At 40.6% G+C, this 19,339-nt stretch overlaps 1 protein-coding gene across 1 annotated transcript in view; it reads right to left on the reverse strand.

Moving 5' to 3' along the window:
- The window catches only part of necab3 (N-terminal EF-hand calcium binding protein 3), an 83,220-nt gene that overhangs the window by 17,262 nt on the left and 46,619 nt on the right, over positions 1–19,339 (reverse strand). The window contains exons 6-9 of the mRNA XM_033625519.2: positions 18,856–18,992; positions 12,950–13,071; positions 5,848–5,927; positions 3,467–3,520 (exon numbers count right to left, since the gene is read on the reverse strand). Coding sequence (XP_033481410.1) covers positions 3,467–3,520; positions 5,848–5,927; positions 12,950–13,071; positions 18,856–18,992 — 393 coding nt within the window. The remainder of the gene's footprint in view (positions 1–3,466; positions 3,521–5,847; positions 5,928–12,949; positions 13,072–18,855; positions 18,993–19,339) is intronic.

Here is a 19,339-nt window from a genome sequence, read left to right on the forward strand (position 1 = left end):
CATAATTGACCTTTCTCTAAGCCCGGCCCCTTTGTGATGGTCCAACAAGCTGTTGGAGTGAGCATGGAGCCCACACTGTAACTAACTGCACCCCCTGAAGAAATATTATCATATTTTTGGAAAAGTGAAACAGTGATTCCAGAGAGAAGCAGACAGAGGGGTCTACAGTCTGTGTTTGAAGGATATAACCAGGATGTCAAACTGACTCAGCAGCAACAACAGGTTAAAAAGACAAAGATAGTTAGAAGCTAAAGCCGAACTATAGGCTACAGATCACAGTGTAAAAGTGAACCACCACATCACTGCTGATCGCCACACAAGACAATGAATATAAAGGGAAACTTTGCTGATATTGAACCAGCTGTGTGGCATCACAGTGTGTGCAGATGAACGTCAAACAACGTTCATCTGTGCACGCTGCGATGACACACAGCTGGTTGAATATGAGCAAAGTTTCCCTGCTTCCCTTCACTGGTTCCTGTACAGCAGGGTTGGTCTTTGTTTCACTGTTGTAATCATTAAAAAGCAAAAGCAGCATGTGTATACATTCAGTAGGCTATATCTTCAGTAGCTAGCTAGCTAACCCTACACTTTTCAGGGTTTGATTTTGGTTTTGGAACAGGGAAGAAACGTATATCTTTTTCCAACCTCTCCAGGTAACGAGTATCATTAATACACGACGTGCCCCAGGCACAACATTTAGCTCCAAATCCACAAAACCAGCCTGAAAATGAAGGAAATCTGAAACGATTGCATCAGAGTCAATGGAGCACAGCTGTGTTGTTGTCGCACCCTGGTCTGAGCTACATTATGATTGGTCAGTCTGTGTTCGGGGGCAGGAGCGAAGGGTCAATTGTTGAAAAACCTGTTTTATTGATTGTTTTATATCGTCATTGACAGCTGACTTCTCACTCCTCTTAACCAACCGCTAGGGGTCGCAGGTCTTCCCGAAACTGGTTCGGCTGTTGCCTGATTTTGTAGACCTGTAGAGTCTACTTCAGTATTGCTTGCTTTGTACTGCAGGGTTTCACTTTAAAAGGGTTATTCTAAACTCCTTAAAGAAATGGAGAAAGAGAAACACTTTCTACCATTCTCCTTTTTTCTACCAGTATGAAAACATGTAAAAACATTCACTTCACTGTTGCTGTTATAAGCACTTTGATATAACTGTCACCATAGCTACTCCTAACAAAACACTCTCACCTGTCTGTGTGTGTGTTTCACACCATTTCTACCTCTCAAGTGCATGAGTCAGTAACGTCTTTTGTCCATGTGTGAACACGTCAAATATACTCACACCAACTTTTATTTACTCTCTCCTGTCGAGGTGAACCCTGTAAACGTCAGCTGGCCCTTGTGTGCTTCCTGCTGAACACTTTTTCACCTTGAGGTTTGTCGTGTATTGATTTTCATAGCTGGAATAAGTTTGAATGGGTAGAGCCTTGCCCCCAAAAACCAGACATCAGAATTGCAGGTACAGGAGGTTGTGGTATCATTTGGTGTGAGGATGGAACAGGTGCGCTGCTTGACATTTAGAAGGGGGGCAGCGAGCAAACAGGATGAGTAAAATGCATTTTGTGGAGAGAATAATTGCTGAGCGCAGGTGGAAAAGAGTCTAAATTATATTTTGTCAGCTTTTTGGAAGATACTAGAACTACTGGAGGTGTACACAATCAGGAGTAAAAAGAGGAGTAGCAGGGGGTGTTAATGGAGCAGAGTCACAAGTCAAATACGTAGAGGGGACTCATGCTGGCAGTGGTGAAATGCTCTGCATAAAGTAATCTAGTCTAGACAGAGTAGCAGCGACTCAACTGTGCACTTCTTCTATTTAATGTTGATGTATGCAAAATTAATGTAACATGAAAAAGAGCTGAGTGTGTCTCCGTTTAAAAGAACAAAATGTGAAAACATTGTTTTAATCAGCAATCATCCACTAAACGTCTTTCTTAGTTTGTACTCCACTTGATTTGCACAGTGAGGAGCAATCATCGTAATCAAGCCACTGCACAGTGTGACATAAGAGAGTTGTTCTATATAATAACTCTGCTGCACGGTAGCTCCAGGCAGAGGCTTGTCACATTTCAACATTGCAATGCAGAGGCCTCACCGCACAGTTCAACCTTGAGTGTTTGATTGCTGTGAGATGCTGTCTGTAAAATGTTAGTTTGGTTTATATGGAGTGGTTTCTGTGCAAACCAGTTCTTGTTTCTTTTGTGTGTGTGTGTGTGTGTGTGTGTGTGTGTGTGTGTGGCAATGCAACATTAACAATCTTGGAAAAAATCAGCTTAAAAGTTTGTGTTGTAATGATCAAGCTTTTACATCTTGCTTTAATAACACCCTGCGTGTAGCAGCTTGTGATGTAATCCATGCACCACTTCAGTAAAATGCTTGTTTTTCATCTTACCTCTAGTGCTATTTAACAATCTAGATTGTTTTGGTGTGAGTTGCAGAGAGTTGGAGATATCAGCCGTAGAGATGTCGGCCCTCTCTCTGATATAATGGATTTAGATGGCACTCTGCTCTGAAAGACTCAACAGCAATGTCTCTTTCCAGAAATCATGACCCGGTTACTCAAGATAATCCTGTCCTGTTTCATTAACAGATAGGAAGGAGGGCTAAAGCTATCTTTTCCAACAGCTCCCACCGCTTATTCTCCAACTTTCAGTTTTTGCCGTCTGGCTCTCGGCTCAGATTTCCCCCGATAAGAGTAACAGATAGAAGCACTCTTTCAGTCCTACTGCCATTTCTCTTTTGAATGCAGGGCAGAGGCAAGAGTCAAACTTTTGGCTGGTTGTTACTCTTGTTATGATCATGTGATGGTGATGGTGATGATGTTGATGATGATGATGGTTGTTGTTGATGACCACTGTTGTTTCAGATCACTGCATTTGGTTCTCCCTGATTGTTGAGTATTTATAGTCTTATGTGTCCTCTTGTGTCTTTTTATGTGTGTTTTTACTTGCTGTGCAACTAATTGCCCTCTAGGGACAATAAAGTCAAAGATAAACCACAGACCTTGTTGTGAGCAGTTTCATGTAGGAACTATTTTCTTTCTACCGAACTTCACCCGCCAAGAGATGCTTGCATCTATTCATGGACGAGAGGCTTGTGCCCAGCAGGAGATGTAAACATAAATTGCGTCCTCCTTGGCTGAGCTGTAACATTAGCCAGCTCAGTGGTGCTGGGTGAGCTTGCAGAGGATGCCCGCTTCCTTCTGCGCAGTGATACAGTTGGTGGGTGTACTTTATTTAAAGTTTTCCAAATGTATTTTCAAGTCAAATGCCATCTATTATACTGGGGAGAAGGCAGACATCTCCACAGCTGATATCTCCAACACTTGGCAACTCACACCAAAACAATCTAGATTGATAAACAGCACTACAGGTAAGAGGGAAAATGTGTATTTTAGATTTGGGGGTGAACTGTTCCTGTAAAAATTAAAATGCTTGTATCAGTGCTGACTTACAGACTTGTATGTGCTGGCCAGTGTGTCCTCTTTCAGTGGCTCCAACTTGGGACCCTGAAACAAGAAGGCATCAAGTATTAGAAGAAGCTTTCAGCTCTGGTAAACATGCGGATAAGAAATCTCACTGATGCCACAGGTATGGGCTTAAATAATGAAACCACTGAACCAATCTGTAAATCAGGAGAGCACAACGTCTGTGAGAAACTGGTTAAGGGGCTGTGCACATGCCGCATTTTTTGAGCCCTGAAATCGATTGTTTTCGATGAAGACGCACAGCAGGCGTGCTCAAACTCCTTCACACACATTCAAAAAGGCCTATTTTTGAGGGCGAGACGGCTGCACCCTGAGATAAACCGAGTTCAACTTTTAGAACGCAGCAGCGCGCACCGCATGTCATGTGACGGGGACCAATCAATCACAGCCAACAGATATTTTCCCTTCCTCCTTAAATATCAGTCTGTGGAAAATATGCAAATGTTGGTAATTTCAGTGCAGGACTACCCAGAGCTTTACATCTCATAAAACATTTTTATTTTCTGATTTAATCAACATACTCAACATAAGTCAGTACAAAAAATATTTTTTATAGCATTTTGGTAACATGAGAGCAAATTAGTGCTGGTGGTTTGAGCATATTTACACCCTATCTGCAGTCATTTGCACCTATGGGAGTATGCACCCATTTGAAGGCTGCAGGGACAAATGGGGTGCATAAAAACTGGCAAAGTAAATGTTACTGTAATAAAGGTTCTGTTGCTCTCTTGTTACATGATATCTGGCTTTATGTGTGTGTGATTTGACATTTTTCAGACGCTGTTGTGTGAAACAAATTCCCTACAGGGCTATAAAGGTTACATCCATTTATTCAATAATGCCATTGTGTTTCTTATAGCTACAAATGTAATAGCAGAGCAAAGAAATGAGCCGTAGCCACACTCCAGAGAGTAGATTAAAATCATATTTTTAAAGAAAAACAAGTGAAAACATGTTCATCGCACCTGATTTTTTTTTTCTCCAAACATATCCGTGGGCTTTTTACAGCATATAGTCTATAAGTGTGTGATGCTATGAATAATGAAATACAGTGTAGGTAGTAAAACAGAATGAGGTTTCCATCTTAAAGGTTGTAGTTCTGGTGTGTGTTTGTGTGTGTGTGTGTACACGGGAAACATAACCTTTGAGGCAGAAAACTCATTCTGTTGCATCTGAGAGAGCAGAGTACAGGGAGAGAGATGGACAGAAGGTGTATGTGTGATGGTGGTGGCACTGAAGTGTGGGGATGGATATTGCACTCCGAACATCCTGCAGGTTATGAATTGTTCTGATATTGCGCTCAGAGTCCCTCCGGGTCGGGAAAAACTGATGGCCAGAGAGAGACAAATGCTCTGAGAGAGGCTGAAAGGAGTGGATGGATGAACATCAAAAGACTGGAATAACAGGAGTTAATAAAGAAAAGAACAGATGAAGAGAGAATGAGATGAGAAAGAGACGTGGCAAGAGAGTGTAAAGGGGATTTGAGATGTGGTGGCGAGAACAGGTCATAGGACACGGGATGAGAAATGAGAGGTGGCGAGGTGATTGCTTTGTGTCTGACAGAAACACAGATCTGTAGAAGTCCTCTTAGAAAACCATCATTTTGTACATGATGTGAATGCACCCTTTGCTCTTTCTTATCTCCCCAAATGCGCGAAGACATGCTCTAAATTATGCTGTCAGTGAATAAATTCAATAGAAATGTACAACATAAGAGAGAGTTTATAAGATGTTAATGACTGTAAAAACACACAAAAGGTCCATTCGCAGGCTGTCATCACAACTAAAACCATTCAAGCCCCAAGATGACACCTTGTCCCAGACATAATGGTCAAAACAGAACATTTAACTATTCAAGTAAGTCCACGTGTCCTACGTAGTCTTGCGATCATATGAATGCAGCCTCACAGGTGTTAAGATCTGCACAGCTTGCAGAGCTACAGTGTGTACTTCTCATTATTCTTAACACATTAATATTCTATGCCCCAAAATATTTGAAAAGCTAATGCATTAGGTGCTACTATTTTGCATATTCCCCGCATAATTTGTCACAATTTATTTAATAATGAATATGTTTTTTAAAAGGAGGTGGCAGGCCTGTGACAGCAAAACAAATAGCCCACGCACAGCTTTTGTTATTTCCTATTAAATTGATTCCATTACCTGTTCGGCAAAGTTAATACATTTCATGTTGATGGTGGATAGTATTCAGTGGAAAAATATGCATTCATCTAATCTATGGGGGCTGAGAGGGTCAAAAATATAAAAGCTCTGCGCTCGTGTTTTCTTAACCTTTCAGATTCAATTTTTATTCCACTTGAAAATATATATAAAGAAGAGTTTCATACCTGACACTCCAGTTTATCCAGCAGCTGCTGCAGCCTGTTGATCTGAGAGCACCAGTTCTCTCCATCTTCTACGCACACACCTGGAGATGACAGTTAATCATCAGAATGACCCAAAACAATGTAAATCTGTGTCCCAGTTCCATTGTGCATTACTCAGTCATGGATGTGTTAAGAGAACTGGATACAGTGTTGGATGTGAGGCCCTCTTCATCCCTATGGAAGTTGCTCAATGGCAAATTAAAGGAGCTATATGTAAGTAAACTAAAGCAAATAGTCGTAAAATCCTCCTAATATGTCACAGAGACTAAGGAATAATGTTCATATAACATACTGATCTCACCGACAACAATAGTACAGCCAGAATATTCGCATTTAAACATTTCATCATGATGTTTCAATCATGTTTATGTTTTGAATTTGTGTTTTGGCCTGTTGCGCCACCCACCGCCGTCTACCAGTCACGCAGTCAGTAGAGTCTCAGCATCAGTTACAGTTACAACTGAGCTACAGCAGCACGGCAAGCAGCATTAGCAGTGTCCTGGTACATAGCATTAGCAGTCTCCTCAGCTGTATCCCGGCAGCAGCGTTAGCAGCAGAGAAGCCGGACTTGCTCGAACAGTCCGCTGGAAAACGGAAGATCAAGGACGCGGCAATGCTGCCCTGCCACGGTCAAACAAATCAGTCTCCAGCGTGCCGCTGTCCAGCAACCTCGAATCTGTAGGGGAGGGGGGGCGGACATGACTCGCGGCAGCATTTTGAATTTGAGTGCAGTAACTGTTTTGGCCACATTCTTACATACAGCGCCTTTAAGCCAGTAAAGCTCAATTTCAGCCGTACAAAATTACCCAGATCTTTCACACCTTGGGGCCCAAAGAGCAAGCACACAAGAGACTTAGGCCCTGATCACACAGAGACAGTTTTAGCAGCTGGAGACACCATTTTGTAAATTGCTTTCAATGAGAATTAAACTTTTTGCTTGTGGTTTTTGAGTTGCGACATGCCTGGCTTCTCAAGTTGAAAAAACTTTAACTCAGAGTGGAAACACACCCCACGTCATCTCTTTTTTTCCCATTTTTTTCCCCATTGTCCAACTGGATGATTTGAGAGGCGGGCCTTCTGCGGTGGTCACAACAACAAGTTAACAGTTGGCAGACAATTGAGGAGAAACTGGTTGTAGCGGATGCTGGATACCGAGAGCTATACAGCCCGACAGATCTCCGTTTCCCTGTGCCCAACAAACTATTTACTGACAGCGTCTCACCCTCAAAAAAATTGTATCCGCTGATTTAGAGATGTCTTTTTCACAATGTCTTTTTGGGCCAATGGCATCACACAACGGACCCAAACAGTGTAATTTCACTTTTGGTCACTATGCTGAATTGCCCACAAAGCCCAAAACTGTTTCTGGGGGCTTGCACTCAGCCCGCTCTCACCAAAAAAACAACCACATAGGTTGTCTGTGCAAGCAGCTCATTAGAGCTCATACTTACATTTATTGTAAGGCAACATCTTCTCGTGGCTATAGTAGTAAAGTTCACTTACTGTTGTACAAATATCAAAGAATCACAGATAGGTTGGGTGGGTCAAACAAACATGGGGCTTTCACCCAGGAGACAAGTGTTTGTTTCCCAAAATCAGTGTTGATTTCTTTTAATAACAATGGAGCCAATCATGCTAATATGTGTAGCATGCTACACTAGTGACGTATGTGACACTGCACTGTGGGTAAAAGTACTTATTTAATGTCAAACACCATGACGTTTTTTCTACACCTAACTACATGGTTTTGTTGATCAACTTAACCGGGTGTTTTTGCAGAGGAACTGCGACCATTTAACTGGAAATATAACGTCACGTAAGTCGTTTACGAAATCAGCGGAATTCGACCTATGCTGTCGTTGAAGTATGAGAGAGTGTTGGTATTACTACTCCTGATTTTGTTTGAGGAAAGCAACAGTCTGTTTTTATAGTATTGATATATACTGCAGAGTTGGAAGACAGCTGAGAGTTTCCTCTCTGTGTTTAATCATTTCATGGGTGTCAACAGACCCAATTCAGTCATGACCAAACAGATGGTATCATCAGCTGACAAGGGCAAAGACACACAGGGCAATGCAGAAGTGGGTTTATGTGAAAATGGCTCCTGTAGAAACGGCTTTAAAAAAAGAACATGTCACATACCAGTATATCTATTCCTACTTCAAAAAATCAAAGGATTCAGTGGAAATAATTATTGCAAAATAATACAGAATCATTCACCTATATGGCGATTACTGTTTCATCAAAATCAGGTTTAGACTTCTTATTATGTGTACAATCAGAAATCCAACTCTTGATGTCGTGCAATGACAGATCCTTTTTAAGTTTTCTGACCGCTAGGGATCATTCATTTTCCTTGTGGGATAATATATCTGATGTTCAGTCTATCAATACAGTGAAGAAGAAAATAAATGAGGCTCAACATAAAACAACGGTCTCTAGAAAATGTCAATATGATCTGTGTAGGAGAAAAAGAAGCCCTCAGAGAGAGCTTATAGCAGCTCTAATTATGCACAATATACTTGTGATGACAGTGATGGGAATAGTCCATGTGTACACCACTGAACATGATACCCCCAAAAGACCACAATAAAACGTACATTTCATTATTGATGTGCTTTGTTGGGAATGTCAAACTAATTATCATGATGTCTGGAATGTTGATTTATAGTATGGTGTAATTTGTCCAAGTAGGCTGATGTTGATACAACGCTGCACACACTGACAAACCTAATAGTGTTTATCCCTTTGTGCCATGGAGCTTTGTTCTGCCGTGCAGACCTTAACGTCATTTTGGTCTAAAATGACATTTTGTCCTTTGTGGAACAATAAAGAAGTCCTGTGTGATGTGGACAAATATCCTGTGTCTCCTATGTTGTGTTTTGTTGAAAACAGTGGGTTATGTTTCCCATAAGTACAAAAAGTTTTTTGGCTTTGATTTGTTGCACTTAAAGTGCTTTGTTTACTCATGCATAAAGTTACCGTTTTAGGTTTTGCAACATGCAATGTTAAAAGTTAGGAAAAATAATACTGCAAGGTTTTGTTTTAATTGAATACAAAGATTAATTTAACCAATTTGGTCCTAATGATGTGATTTGATAATATGCCATCAAAAGATAATTATGGTAAAGTGGTTTTAAAAAGCTCAAGGAACTGATTGATTTCTTCTTATTCCTATAATATTAAATTAAGTGGATAGTTTCATTTCACTTCAGTGTCACTGTAATCAACAACAAAGTGAGAGATAAAATGACACTTACTGACTTTTGCTTTGGCTAGACATCTTATTCTGTTGCATATAATGCAAAGGCACAGGACTTTGAATTAATAATGAGGGTCAGTGGTCAAGTTTGAGCTCAAGATTTTTTTATAAAGAAATTTAAAAAAAAAAAAAAAAAGCCACATTTTCAATATTATGCCTAAAATTCATTTGGACACAAAAAATAAAATAAGATAAAATAAAAATGTGTCAAAAATGTGTCACACTCTGGTGAGTTAAGATCTTTTGCCTTTGTAGGACAGTACTGTTGTATAAAAAGTATTAATCCAACTGAAATCACCTTAAGTCTTTTCTTTATGTTGTCAAAATAATGTCAACTTGATTTTAAATATATTATGAATAGTTTTTATTATCAAAAACAAAATCTTAGAAATGTTCCTTTCCATCTCAGCCTGCTGGAGGGGTGCATCAGTGTCCAAATGGGAGCGAAACAAACTTCTGTTTCCTGACTAGGCTAAATGCCATGGGCAAACACATCAGCATCTCAGGTACGTTTACATGCTGTTTAAAGGAATACTTCAATATATGCATTTTTGCTAAGAGGTTTCTGATCTCAGACAAGAACGAGTAGTGTGCCAGTGCTGCTTATTTATCTATTTTAGATATCAAGGTTTCAGCAAAAATGCATGTGTTTGAAGTACTGAGCATACAACTGGGTGAATATGACTTAGATTATACTGCGCAGGTTGTGTGAGAGTTTTTGATATAGTTTTGTTGTTATTAAATGTGGACCCTTATGACTTCAATTCATAGGCATTTTTTTTTATCTTTGTTCACTGTAGAGGCATACAAGGGAAATAAAGTTTTCTTCAAGTAACTGATAAACAAATGATAAGTTGAGGTGAGATTTTCCTTTAACGTGCCACAGCTGAGCAGCTAATGAGCTATCCAGCCCGCAAACTGATGTCAGCAGTGCACCTCTCCTCGGTGAATGTTTGGTTGGAGGCTCCCTCAACAAGCTCAGCTGCAGGACAAGATGTGTGTCTGTGTTTGTGAGTCAGATAAGAAGGAGACATTAGCAGGAAAGCTGGTGTGGGTTGCTCAAAGTCTGTGACTCTTGTGTTGTGTAGGCTGCTGTCTGGTCAGTGTGACCTTCTGCTCTCTGCCTATGATAGAACGCAGATGTCACCGCTTGACACAAGGTTTGATTGGCTGGTTCAAAATGGGAAAGTGTCTGTCAGTTTAATGGAAATGTTGGGACACAACACAGAACAAGTGATTTACAGAGCAGATACGTAGCAGATAAAAAAAGCAATTTAACTTCAGTCGGAGTTTAAAAACACATCAATGAAACACATAATTGCACTGAGAAATGTTTCTGCATTGTGATGAAAATGTGCATGATAGTTTGTTTTGAGTCAGTCGCACATAAACCATCCTGCTGTCACAGATTCTCACTAGAAAATAGTCTGTAGCAGATGCACTGTTTACTCCTATTTGAGGAATGATTGCTAAAAACTACTATATATACAAATGTATGCGTGGGTGGATTATGAGACAATGGGCCCCTGGGCACAGATATGCAAAGGGCCCTGCCACCTCTCCTACAGAGGAGCAAGACACACAAACTTTGAGGTGGTTTTTAGTATCTTTGTAGTTGTAATGATGTATCTTTCTGTGGTTTTGTGTCTCTTTGTTGTAGGGCTGCCCCCTAATAGTCGAGCAAACGTTAGTCGACCAGAAAGGTCATTAGTCGGCAAGATTTCATTGGTCGCTTAGTCGCGAAAAACCAAAAAAAAAAAAAAAAAAAGCTTCTGAAACTCTATTAGGAGCTGCGCCTTGTCAAAATCAATCAAAACCTATATGACTGGACCATGTGGGAATTTATTTTGAAAGGACAGACACAGGAAGTGGCCACACTCAGCAGTCAGACAGGAGTCACGTTAAATTCCACAGGCTAGTTAATAACATGTCGGGCAGGAAATCCAAAGTGTGGGATCATTTTGAGAAGGTGAAGGACGAACCCAAGGTGATATGTAAACTCATCTTCATTGGTCGACTACAAACATGACGTATCATCTGAAACATGGAAGTAGCTACATGCCCATTAGCCACTTAGCACAATCATTACTGCTTTGCCCACAGCGTCATTAACAGGCGGCTCGCTCAGTGTGTGACGTGCACTTGTAGATAAAATATAGGCCTATATTAATGAAGGTTCATTAGTACAGTTTGGTATTTCTCTGTAATGTAGCACAGTGTTAACAATGTTACTGATACTATTCTTTCTCACACCTTCAACTCAAACCACTGTGTTGCCCTGCCCAAAATATATAATTTAATAATCAAGTTAATATCATAAACATGCGGGCGACTAGTCGACTAATGGCTCTAAATGACGACCACTGGTCGACTAGGAAAATTCTTAGTGGGGAGCAGCCCTACTTTGTGGTCAGTTTGAGTCTCTTCATGGTCGTTATGTGTTAATTTAAGTTATATTTTACACAAGAAGGCCTTGCTTTGGTCCCCTGGGCCTGTGCTCAGTGGGCCCTCCAGTTATACAAACTAAATAAATCCAAATGTCAGCACTCACAAATATCATATATATCGGTCTTTTAATAACGCACAGCAGTATCACAAACAGACGCATTTCAGCACTTGGCTTTCCTCAGCGTTAATGCACAAAGTGGGTATAGCCCACATATCTAACAGACAGGACCTTGCTGAATCATTCCAGCTGGCATGAATCAGTCAATCAACCAATCGGATCCAGAGATCCACAGAGCAAGATGTAGAGACAATACAAAGAGTGGCCAATAGGTATGCTGAGCCTACAATCCAATTAAATTAAAATAATCAGATGACTATCCTTAGTACGTCAAAAACTATCTCAACAGTGACTGATCAAAAAAAACTTGAACAGATCAAGTATAAATACATATGTAAACATCCAGATAAATAATGACATGAGAAAAGTGTAATCACTCTAAAAGGTAAATCCTATATAATGGCTATATCAGCCAAACAAGCAATAATCACAAAACAATGACCAAACAATACCAATAAACAATTAAATAAGTATCCTTAAATTACAAGACCAAAAAGGACAGAAAAAGATAAAAAAGACGAGTCACCTATCCACAAGACCGAATGGGTTCCATGTTGAACATATTAAATCATGCCAGATGACAAACATGTGCACATGCTGATACCCAGCTATGGAATAATACAGGAAACAAACATCTTTCTTTCAAAGTCCAATGTCATGTAAGACAGTAGCCAGACTAGTATCTAATCTACCTCATCAAGACATAATGAGTAATAGGTCTAAAGTACAAAAAATATAAAAAAAATATACAAAAATGTAAATGGATCACCTGCAGTGTGCCACTGGAGACTGTGGGCCTGGCTCAAATAACCCAAAATACAACAGGATAATTATGTGGCTAGTAAGCAGGATGTCATTCTATGAATAATCCAGTTGGAACAAGGCTGGTCAAACTACATACTAACAAAAACGAATGTATGCATGTAATGCTGTCAGCTGATGATACACAGGACATCCGCAGAATAAATTACATTCGCAATATCCTAGATCAAAACATATTCATAAAAAAATCAGTTATACATCCAAAGATTACATCTTCTTTAAGAACCAATCGACTTAGGGTTGAAAGAAACAAATCGAGTAGAGAAGTGTGAGAGTACCGAGAGATTAATTAGTACATTGTTAGGTTCGGTCTTTGATTAAGCGTAAAACATAAGGGAATATGTTGAGTTTTGGTTTCATGGGATTTATGCAGAATAAAAATGATTTAACATATAATAGGATTTTCCTCCTACCTGTGGACAGGATGCGAGAGCAGGGATCTGACGGGGACATGCACAGGTTATTATGGATCCTGCGACCACACCGCCTGCCATTCCCCTGTACTGCTGTCAGCTCCGGTGCCTTTGCCTCTCTCCTGCCATGACAGCAGTGGAGACCCAGGGAGACAAACATCAGAGAGAAAGACAGCAACTGTCAGAGGGATGTGGGGAAAAAATAAAACAGAAATTGAAGATATGGCAGACAGAGGTAGCCACACGGGGGAATGAGGAAGAGGAAATGGAATTAAACTACAGGAGGACAGGGAGAAGACTTGGAGACAGGGTGCAAGAGGAAGACAGAGAGAAGCAGGGAGAGAGCAAAGGAAGCATGAATTAATAATTGATTCAAATCAGAAACTGAGATAGCATAATGTGTGAGAGAGAAGGAGAGATGGGGAGTGAAGTCAACGGTGTGAGACACAAGAACCAGAGATAAACAGCAAGTGTCCAGAATAGAGGTGAAAACATTTAGAGAGCGGCCGGATACACACCAGTGCTTATTAACCCACACGCTGGGTGTTAAGAAGGATGGCTCCATGTGTGCGCGCGCACACACACACACACACACACACACACACACACACACACACACACACACACACCTCTATCTTTGTGAGGACCCTCACTGACATGATGCATTCCTTGGCCCCTTACTGCTCGTTTCCACTTACATATGTGTATGGAGACGAGGCATTCATTCATTCATTCATTCATTCATTCATTCATTCATTCATTCATTCCTATTGGAATCTCTGTGATATCTGATGTGCCTGCGAAACTCCTCCCCTCTGTAATAATTCGGTCCGGAATAAGTACGTTGAAAAAAATTTAACTTTTGCGGTGGATTTCGTTGAGACTGTATGACAGTGTGCTACCTTAGCTAACAGGCTGCTAACTGGCTAACAGGCTATTTTGTTCAATTCAGTTGCCTGTGCTGGTGAGTTTGTATGATTAAAAAATACTTGTTTATCTAGTTTTAACAGTAATGAGTAATGTTATTAAGCTAAAATATGGTTACACATTATATACAGTCAGATGTATTGAAATATTTCACAAAACATGGCGCACACCTGGCAGGCCAACATATTTATTTTATTTGTTGCCATGCAATATACATCCTGTTTCTATCACGGTAATGTTCCAAGCGCATATTCCAAACTACTGGATGGCGAAAATCTGACAAAATTAGCCTCTCTTCCACGACCACAGGCAGTTTCTATCAGGTTTCTATCCACCCATAAAGAAATTCTTGTTTCAGTTCAGCAAACCAATAAAAATGTTCATTTGACCTTATGCAGATGTTGTCTTTGTTCTTACGGACACACACAAACTATAAACACTTAAGGTTATGGCCCATGTAAGGTTATGATAAGGGTTTTATTTGATTTCATAAGGGGGCTAATAATTTTGACCTTAACTGTACATAAGTGGAAACAAGGCTTGAGCTGTGATCGCCTACATTTAGATGTCTGAGTGAGCAGCTGGCAGCTAATAGTGCTAACAGCGCAAAGAGTGCTAACAACGGTAACAGTGTTGGAAATGAGGCGTTACCATAACCTTAACCATCACAAGTACATACCTAACCCCAACCTCTACCCTAACACTAGACTAAACCTTATTTTAACCTAAAGCTTAAAACCAAGTCAACTTTCAAAAAAGGTCTTTAAAAAGATGTCAGGATTGGGCAAACCGTCCTCACTTTCCAAAAACGTCCTCACTTGTTTGGGTCCTCACTATGTATCAAGTACAAGAACACACACACACACCACCTCTGTGGTAAATGGAAAGCGATTCCCATCTGTACATGCAAAGTGTCAAGGGCAGGACATCAAGCACTTTGTGTGGCTATGTGTGACACTGGAGACACAACCAACACCCTCACAATGTGTGTGTGTGTGTGTGTGTGTGTGTGTGTGTGTGTGTGTGTGTGTGCGTGTGCGTGTGTGTGTGTGTGTGTGTGTGTGTGCATGCTGTGACTTCACTTGTGTGTGCCTCTGTGTCTCTAAACGCACATTTATTTGTTCTTGTTAGTGTGTGTGTGTCTCTCTCTCTCTTCCCTTTTGTTGTGTCTTTGTGTGTGCATGTTATTATGTGTGTGTGTCTGTCTGTGTGTGCAGCTTCACACTGACAACGCAGAGGGAGCGCATTGCTAGGAGGTTCTCATGCTGAGAACAGCCTGGAGCCCAAAGGCCACTGCAACAGCCATAAATCCACTGCAGGGAAGCAGAGGAGAGAGAAATAAGCTGTTTGTTGCCAACTCAATATGTCTCTAATTCAGCCCCTCCCACTGCTCACACACTCTGTCTTTCTCTTTCCAAAATCTATACCTGTTTGCACAATCTTAACAGTTATTCACAGCCTAAAAGATCCTCATCATGTCCTTTTGTATGACGCCCCCTCTCTTTCTCCTTTTTTTTCCATTTATCTCAGACATTCTGCGCTATTCATTTAATTTTTGTATTCGTTTTTCTTTGCTTTCTCGTCCTCCGTGACACACTTGTTCTGTATTTCAATGCCACCCATATCATCCTTTCTCCTTCTACTCCCCCCTTCTGCCTCCCCCAGTCCCCTCTCAATAATTCACCTTGGCTATAATCACTCCATTATTTCCAATAATACCAGTGTGGCACCCAGAGGGGAGAGAGGAGAGCTCTGCTGAGCCCCGACACACGCAGTGTAACAGACAGCCTCAGCTGTGCTATCAAATTGGGTAGCCACGGAAAGTGGGGGAAGCATCCTTGTTATTTAAATCGTCAACAGTCGGTTGAAAGAGTTTGAAAGCCATTTGTCATTATATTGACCTGTGGTGAGGTAGATTTATACTCATTAAACGTCCTGGATGGATTGTCTCTCTAAGAATCTTCTGCATTGAATTTCTTTAATAGGTGATGCATCAAAGAAATGCAGGAGCCTATCTCAAGACTCTCAATGAACTACAATGTCTCAAGGAAGGTAGAAAGTACAGGATTTTCCATTGCAAAAAATAGCAATCATTTTACCATTTTAAACGGTGACCCTAGCTCAGTGATTCCCCAAATCCCAAACTGGTGGCAGCAATTTAAATCTGTTTTTATTCCATGAGCTACATTTACATTTAATGAAAGTGTTAGGCTCTCTGACAGAAATACTGAGTTTCAAGCTGTCTGCCTATTACTGAGGCGACTGTTTGAATTACTGCGAGAATGTAGCAGATCCAAAGTTTTGTGTTGAAAGACACACTCTGAAGAAACGCCTCTGAAGTAGCAATGATTAATGGGATTTTCTTACTGCTTATACAGATGCTGTCTCCACTGACAATTTTCATTTCTAATAGCAGAGAGGTCACGCAGCTCTGCATCATACTGTAGGGATGCCTTCTGCAGCAGTTTGGAAAATATGTAGAAGAATAAAGGGCACAGCATATTAAGTATAGTATTGTGCTATGCTATGGATGGCTGTGCTCAAAAGTAACTGAAACTAATTGACAGTTCTCTCCATCAGACATCAGCCTGATTAACAACACATGACTCGCAGGGGTTTTTTTTTGGTCTTTGCCTCCAAATTTCAGCCTGCACACTAGTGTTTCCCAGGCTAGTGGGGTAATGAATATTATAATACAATATGGTGCAATATATAGTACAGCATAGTGCAACACCTGGCAAAGGAAATGTCATTCTAGTGCAGGGGTGCCATTTTTCGTTTCCATTGTTCTCATGTATCTAGACATTGTGTTCTGTCTTATAGGGGTGCAAAAAAAATATTGATACACTTGAGTATCGCAATATTATATTTTGCAATACTGAACTGATTTTCAAAAACACTTAGTTTTTCATAAATAGTACAAAGATTTGTGGCAATTTTCTGTTGTGTTTAAGCCCCTGTCTGCTACATCCTCCAGTGTTTTAACCTATCTTCCGCCATCTCACTCTTGAAACAGAAAGAACACAGGGTTATGAAACATGCAGAGTCAAAATGGGCGCACCGCTAGCACTGATAGTTTTCAAAAAAATTGATTATAAATGATCACAATATATCCCCTTGCTTACAGTATTGCGATATATTGAATTGTCATCCCTGTATCCTGGCAAGTATCATATCACCAGATTCGTGCCAACAGTGTGCTGATGATTTTGCAGGCTAACCTGGACGTTAAAACCGCCCTGGTTCCCTCGACAAAAAGCCAATAGGATATTTCCATTTGACTTTGATTTTTGCAGAAAACAAGCTTTGTCGCAAGCAGAAGTTTATGACGCTTATATGTTTTGTTCAGCGAGATCATCTTCACAAATTGACGCCACTTCTGTAAATGCAATAACTAGAAGCAAAAAGTGTTCGGCTATAAACAAACCATACCACGGTCACATGATTTCAACGTCACCACCATAATTAAGCTTTTAATATGTGTTCGGCATGATGACGCTCTGTCGTCTCATTTAAGGCTTCTAAATTCACGCTCTAGAACATGAGAGTCTCTTAACTTTGTGTTAGCCACAGACATGTTTTCAGGGATCTAACAAACAAAAAAATTCAAAAAAACAATTAACTTTGAGACGAGGGAACCCGAAGTGCTAAAATGCTAACTCATTTCATTTTAGAACTCTTTCCTGCACCACTCTATACACAGCCCTGATGTCTAATGTAACATACAGAGTGGCTCGTCCTCTACTGAGTCCATTGTGCTCTATGGCTCAAGAAGTCTTCATTGAGTTAAGGTGGAAAACTAAGAGAATAGTGAGTTTAAACTTAAGAAATGATTGATTTAAACTGTATACTTAAACAGGATGACCTTTGCTGAGGTGCTGCGACAAGACAGAGCAACAGGGCACACTGAATAATTTCATAACTCTGGTATCTCACTTTCAACAGGTCAAACAGTAATATTCAGGTGGATGATGATGAAGAGGAGGAGGATGTGGACCTCACACAGAATGTGGAGACAGAGAAGGAGGTCAGCTCGACCAAATGAAAGACAGGAAGGGAGTGGTGATAGCGGCTGGATGCAGTGAGACATTCTGGTACAGTATTTTTGGCATACTGCATGTGAAATACTATTTTTTTTTCTGGCATACTGCGTAGTATTGTAATACGGGTGTTGAAATGCACCACTTTTGTCGCAGTACAAGCAGTGTTGCCAATTCTTTTGCAATGAAAGTAGCTAGCACTAGTTCCAAAAGTCGCTGAAAGTCATCGGATGACATCATACACTAAATTACGTATCAGTGATGTAATTATACATTAATGGAAGTATTACAACTTAACTGCATCAGTTTTAAAAGAAAAACCCTCAACAAAACATCTGAATGGAATCGAAGCTCTGGCGCTTTTACTATTAGTGCACCACTTCCTCGTGCTTCCAATCCAGAGAGGGTGAGCGTCAGTGTAACCATAGAAGCTCACTACGATCAAACCCCCACCTACTGCACAGCACAAGGAAAGAGAGGAGGAGAGACCCCAATCTAATGGCAGAAGAGCCTTGGACTGTCATAACTCTGAGCATCATGAATGGAAATGAATTTATATATTTCTCCCCTTTCCTAATGGTCTGAATAAGTTGCTAAATTTGTTATTAGTTGCTTCTTAGAAATAAAGTTGCTACGAAGGTCTGACAAGTCATTAAATCCAGCGAGGAATCGGCCAAGTTGGCAACACTAATTAGGCTACAGGAAACTTGCACTACTTCCTGGTTTGGCACTGAATGTAGAAATATTTTGTCCTGACACAATTGTAACCTTGAGATCTGCCAGCAATCAGAACATTGCCAGCGAACTTGAGGAATTCTCTTTATTTCACTAATGCATTTCATTCGGGTGAGCATGTATTGCTCAAGGCCACAGTATAGATGGTGTCTTGGAATCTGTACAAGTAACACAATACAGACTGTGTCATATTGCAGTACTGACGGGGCAGGGCTGCTTTGTTCCTCCACAGCCTCCATGGCACACTGCAGGGACCTCTGTAGAGACAGCAGTTGACTGGACGTCTCTCTTAGCATAAACCTGGTGACAAACTGGCCCAACACACTGGAACCCTGGTACTCCTGAGAGACAAGAGAGTGACACACAGAAGGAGAGGTTACAGCACACAATGCCCAGAGCAACAAGACAGTAAAAGCATCTCAGAGACAAGACAGACCGCAGAGATGGAGGGAGAGATGTTTTGATAGCTCCTCCAAAACATCAACAGGCACTTGTGAAATGTGTGACAGCAGCAGTTATATGGGCTAATTAATTCTCTGAACACATGCATTATTCAGAACCGCATATCCAAATTCCAAGGTGGAAGAAGTTTAATAGGAGACATAATTGCTGCTCGAGTCCCCAAACACGAACGTGATTACGCACTCTCAGAGGGGCCTTATTCTCGCAATGTGCTAATGAACTAACA

The sequence above is a fragment of the Epinephelus lanceolatus genome, chromosome 1 (genome assembly GCF_041903045.1).
Source record: "Epinephelus lanceolatus isolate andai-2023 chromosome 1, ASM4190304v1, whole genome shotgun sequence".
In the NCBI taxonomy this organism is placed as follows: Eukaryota; Metazoa; Chordata; class Actinopteri; order Perciformes; family Serranidae; genus Epinephelus; species Epinephelus lanceolatus.